At 41.4% G+C, this 5,461-nt stretch overlaps 1 protein-coding gene across 1 annotated transcript; it reads left to right on the top strand.

The window, feature by feature from the left end:
* Positions 1 to 960: 960 nt before the first annotated feature.
* On the top strand, positions 961 to 4,610 carry LOC112289868 (protein-L-isoaspartate O-methyltransferase 1). The gene is made up of 8 exons (XM_024535542.3): positions 961 to 1,986; positions 2,291 to 2,401; positions 2,544 to 2,575; positions 2,721 to 2,825; positions 3,005 to 3,128; positions 3,270 to 3,341; positions 3,459 to 3,532; positions 4,115 to 4,610. The coding sequence occupies exons 1-8, from the start codon at positions 1,932 to 1,934 to the stop codon at positions 4,196 to 4,198; spliced, it is 657 nt and encodes a 218-aa protein (XP_024391310.1). The 5' UTR covers positions 961 to 1,931; the 3' UTR covers positions 4,199 to 4,610.
* The last annotated feature ends 851 nt before the right edge of the window (positions 4,611 to 5,461 follow it).

Below are 5,461 nucleotides of genomic sequence, written 5' to 3'. Positions count from 1 at the left end.
CACTAGCAAAATTTGTAGTGGCATTAGCAATATCCAAATGCTTGTACAATTTTCGTTTGTAAAAAATTATTTTCAATGTAGTCTACATAAATAAATAAATCACTACATTGCAATTCATTGCACCACCAACTCAAATAAACAAAGACAGAGATAAATAAAGTATAAGAGAAAAGATTTGTTGCATGATATATATATGCTAATACCATCACAATTTTTTCTATTGCCACTACAACTTGCCACCCACTTGACAATTTTTTTTTAGTTTTTATTTTACTTTTATTCCAATCAAAACATTTATTCAATTAAATGGTTTAAAAAGAATTGAACAAATGAGAATTGATTAGTTTGGAAGATATTGAACAAAGATAACATGTGATGGATGGAGGATTGTGGTGGCAATAACAAAAACTGTGGTGACATTAACAATACACTCTATGTGTATATCTATCTTAAAAAAAACTCTTGCACTACTGTACTTTTGTGGTTCAAAATCCTCCAAAGTACAAATTCATCAATACCCATTCATCCATTCATCCCCGTCAATTCATCCATCATCGTCCGTCCGTCCGTCTGTCCGTCCGTCAGCAGCAGAAATCTGTTCCTTACCCAACCAGGAGGAGGGAGGAAGAGGTGCCAAATCACAGACGACGACGACGACGACGAGTCAACATGAGAATTGCATACAGCAATGAGGACGACAGTGACGACAGACAGAGACAGCAACAACAGCAACAGCAGAATCAGCACCCCCCGAAACCGCCTAGCCAGCCTCCCTCCCTCCCTCCCTCATTCGAATTTATGCCACCCTTCTACCAGTTTTCGCCGTCGCAGTAAACTTCGTCGTCGTAAATTCCAATTAGATGCTCTTCCTCCTGAGTTTCTGCAACCACCTCCACTCACACAGGATCGGCATTCCTTATATAAATCCATTGTCCCCTTTGTCTCCTTTAGCTGACAATCCTTGTCCCTCTTCTCTCTGCAAATCGTTGTCTCTCTACCAGCTCAACTCTTCCTCTGTGTTGCCACTGCCCTCCTGTGGTCTGTTTCGGTCGATTCCTTGATCGAGTCGAAGGAGCGTCGTTAATTGTGTTCCCTTGCTGTTTCCTTAATTTCTGAAGTTCTCGCGAGATCATTTTGGTTGTGTACCCTGATCGCAAGTTCGTGGTAATCAGTTGAATCTTATTGTGGTTTTCGAGTCGAGCGCTTCATGATAGATGTTCAAGTGTTGGTTTCATCTTGGTTTGTTAGTGGTTACTGTTTGCTTTTGAAGCAATTGTTTCGCCAGTTCGAGTCGAAGCCTTCGTGTCGTTGCGGATCCAGATTTTGCGCAGTAGTTGGTGGGAGAGTGGGAGGTCATTCCGAATGTTTGGTCACTGTGCAATTTGTGTCTTACCGAGTAATTGTGCATCGTGCGTTGCATTGGTGCTAAATGTTGTTTGATTGACGTCTTCTCTTTGCCTGACCCTCGTCAGTTCGAATTTTTACCTCTTATTTCCTCAAGTCAGGACGTTGTTAGCAATCAGTCGTGAGACGATCATAAGTAGTACATCTCTTCTTCTCCTTTGAGGACTGTGCAGAATTCATTCCTTTCGAGCTTCTGCATTTGAAGATTTCACAGCTTTCCCGAGGAATTTTCAAAGACCACTGAACCGAAATATATAAGGCTGCATTTTTACAGCCAGAATTTGCTTCACTTAAGAATCCTCACAGAGCCCGCCACAGCAGTTTACTTCACATAGCGCTATCATCTCCCAACCCGTTGTCAAATATCTTCATAATCTGGGAGGGCGTTTAGAATTTACCAGTTCTTGAGCATACGGGTCAAGCGGAGGGTTCGAGGTAGAAAAGTAGCGAAAATAGGGAAACCATATCTCGCCCCTTGTGCGCCCCCGGGCACGTACCCGCCGGCGCCAAGTTCTCCTGGAGATGAGATGATGTGGCGTTGTCATGGGGCTACGAACGCCGAGCTGATCTCCAACTTGCAGAGTACGCGCACGATTGCCCCTATTCCTGCATCCCATTTTCATATTTACACGTCTGGGTGATTGACGCAGAGTTCATGCTTTATTGAGACCCATCCAAGTAGAGACGTGAATTGTTTCAGTTGGTTTTGAACAAATAAAATCTCATCGAAGCATTGTTAAAGTGAATTGAAGTGCCATAACTGAGAAGCGCCGTGATGATTGTAACTTCCAGTTGAGTTCTTCTAGGTTTTCCCTTTCCATCTTCACTTCTCTTAGTGCCTGCTCTCTCAAGAATTAATTTAACGCCTTACTGTGCGCATCCACAGACCACAATATTCTCACTTCACCAGAGGCGGCCTTTGCCATGTGCAAAGTGGACAGGAGGCTATTTGTCCCTGATGCCAGATTGGCTTACAATGATGCTCCCCAAGTCATAGGTAATGTCTCCAAAGCATGCAATCAGGGAATAAGCGGGTTTACTTACCCTCTGCAAATCAGTATGCTGATTCTATTTGAGATACTTGACACAAAGGATTGGTAGAGCTGACGTGTGTGTTACTCTCGTCGTGGAGCTTTCAGGGTATGCAGCAACAATTTCTGCCCCCCACATGGTAGGGTCCCTCTCTTCGCAGCCGCTAATTTGATGGTTCACAACGCACGATTCCTTTCTGTGATTATAATTGAAGGGTGGGTATGTTGGATATAAGATTTACTATGAAGTCAAATTTATTTTAACTTCTGTCTTTTTTTCTGCAGCACTCGTTCTGTCTATCTCTGTTGGCTGATTATCTGAAGCCTGGAAACGTTGTCCTCGACGTTGGTTCTGGATCGGGTTACCTCACCGCTGTATTCGGCCTTATGGTATTTACCTCGAACTGGAAGTGCTGCCGATCCTTTAAAAAATAGCTGAGATCAATGTGTTTTGTAAGTTTTTTGGCGTGATCTCAATAAGAATAAAACAGTCTGAGAATGAAACAACGCATCGGGAGTCGGTGCAATTTGTGACTGGTTTTCACGTATTTGGATATTTGGTACTGCAGGTAGGAGAGACTGGTCACACCGTAGGAGTTGAACGCATTTCGGAACTGGTTGAACGGTCAATTGACGCAATAAAATCGACTCCAGCCGGATCATTGCTGGAAAAAGGCCATCTTGTTGTTCATGGTACTCAGTTGCGGCCATCTTCTTTGCCCTCTTGTCTTTCAATACGATCTGGCCTATACATTGCTTGATTGGAGTTTGTCCAGGGTCAAGATTTTTGGAGTATCTCATCTTTGACGAACGGGATGCTATAATGGTTTGTAGTTGCCGATGGAAAGCTTGGTTGGGAGGCATGTGGACCTTACGATGCCATCCACGTGGGAGCAGCAGCAGCAGGTTCTGCCTTCTTCCCTAACGATGTACTGCAGTAGTTGCTTTTGTTCCTCGAGAAAACTCTATCGAAAAATGATGGTAATTCGTAGTTTTGAATCCATTTGTTGCTTAAATGGACAGAACTCCCAGAAGCTCTTGTGAGGCAGCTGAAGCCAGGTGGTCGCATGGTCATCCCTGTTGGAACCAATTCCCAGGTAGCCTTTTGGACGAATTTTTTTCTCTAATAAACACAGCCTCTCGCGCACGCCAATCTATGCATAATGAATTTTCTTACTTGCTTACCACCAAAAAATTAGTTTTCCGATGTTTTATCTAGTTCAATATTTGGACATAGGTCAACTCAGTTTTAAAAACCTTGTGGAGACTTTTCCTTACTGATCGGGGTTGTGCAATCCATAGTCGATTGTAAGTATTGAGTGTCGAAGCTGACGTGCTTTAAGTGGTCTTTCTATTCGGTATCATTTTTAATTTCCTTAAACTACTTAACATTATTTCCTAACTTACACCTTTAAATTTTCTTGCTACAAAGCTTAACTTCACTGCCAAATTTCTAAGTGGGTGTAAAGGTGTTGAGAATTTGAATGTAATACTTCAATACGAGGGGCCACTCATGATTCAAGATTTCGTTGAAACATTAATATTGAGATGTGAAGGTTTAAGGAGGTGTTTCACACACAGCCAATGCTCCACCCCTGGACAAGATGGCTCATGACTCCCTTGTATAGATGATTCTGAATTTGACTCAATCTGTTGCACTTCTGGTTTGAAATTTTCAGGAACTTGTTATTGTTGACAAGTCACTCGATGGGACTGTGAAGAAGACCAACGAACTGGGCGTTCGCTATGTGCCACTCGTCTAGACTCAATCACAGTGCTTTGCACTCATGGCGTTTCGAACATCTGGAGTATTCCATCACCTGTAGAGCCATATGGAACTTCGCTTTTCGGCCCCGTACGGCACTAGTAATCCCTGTGGAGCTCTATTCTCGTTGCTCTTCCTCTGTAGATAATTTATCACGCTCTGCCGAATAAGGATGTCTAGTTTTTGATCCCACTTGTTGCCTAAGTGGAATTGTTGTTCATTCAAATTTTTGACCGGTCTTTGCTGTGCGCTTACTTCGGTGTGGAAGACAGTCTTCGAATTTTTGCACATTTATCTTTTGCCATACTATTTGCTACACGTAAAGTGGTATCACCTGGTGTCACTAAGCCTAAGTCTATGAATGAGGATTTCATTGTTCTATCTGATGAATAAAGACTGTTTCTTCTCAATTGTGTAACAGAAAACCTTTTGAATACTCTATGGACAGCTTTGATCTTTCAGTGAGAGAATATTGGAATCTATATTGTTGCTTTCGACCACACTTTATCTAGATCATTAGTATTTGACTTTTGTCTCTACTTTAAGCTTGTTTGTATTGGGTAAATTTTTTGTGTTATTTCACAATTAAGGCTAATACTACCGGCTTTCTCATGGACTCTCAAACAAGGCTTTTCCTCAAAAACCTAGGGTGACAAAACCGAATTGTTTCAAGTATATAGTGGGAGGAGTTGAAATCCGTTTTCTGACGTTTCAATCAAAATCACTCGCTTAAAAGTGGGAAACTTTTGGACCATACGGGATGATTCTGAGTACCATTCATGCATGTTGTTGAACAGTTCACTCATACCAATATTCTTGGTAATTTTTAAAATTGGGTTCTTCGGATCTGGGAAAGTATTCGGGTGATACTCCGGTGATTCTGGAATCGGTCAGGCTGAAGGTCCTTTCTCATTTCCTAAATTAACCTCTCCATGGGAGAGGTGGCAGTTTGATTTATTAATTTAGTTTTTATACATCATATAGTCGGTATCTCTGTGCTAATTTCTTTTTCAAGTAGTGTGAAATTTTTACAGCTAGGATTTAAACCATTAATCTCTTGGTATCAAATTGCCATCTTTATGCAGTTTGAGGTCATTACAAATTGCAATTTGATGAATCTTCCACAAAAAAACACAATGTTGGTTTGTGACTTGGAAGTACTTACAAAGCAATAGTCTTTTAATAATAAGCTAAAAATTGTCATGCTATAAAATTGCTTGCATTTAAGTTTGAATTAGTCAATGGTAGAATGAGGAAAATG

This window comes from Physcomitrium patens, chromosome 12 (assembly GCF_059467195.1).
Source record: "Physcomitrium patens ecotype Gransden chromosome 12, ASM5946719v1, whole genome shotgun sequence".
Taxonomy (NCBI): Eukaryota; Viridiplantae; Streptophyta; class Bryopsida; order Funariales; family Funariaceae; genus Physcomitrium; species Physcomitrium patens.
Note: the sequence above shows the minus strand (reverse complement) of the source record. Positions and strands in the feature narration are given on the sequence as shown.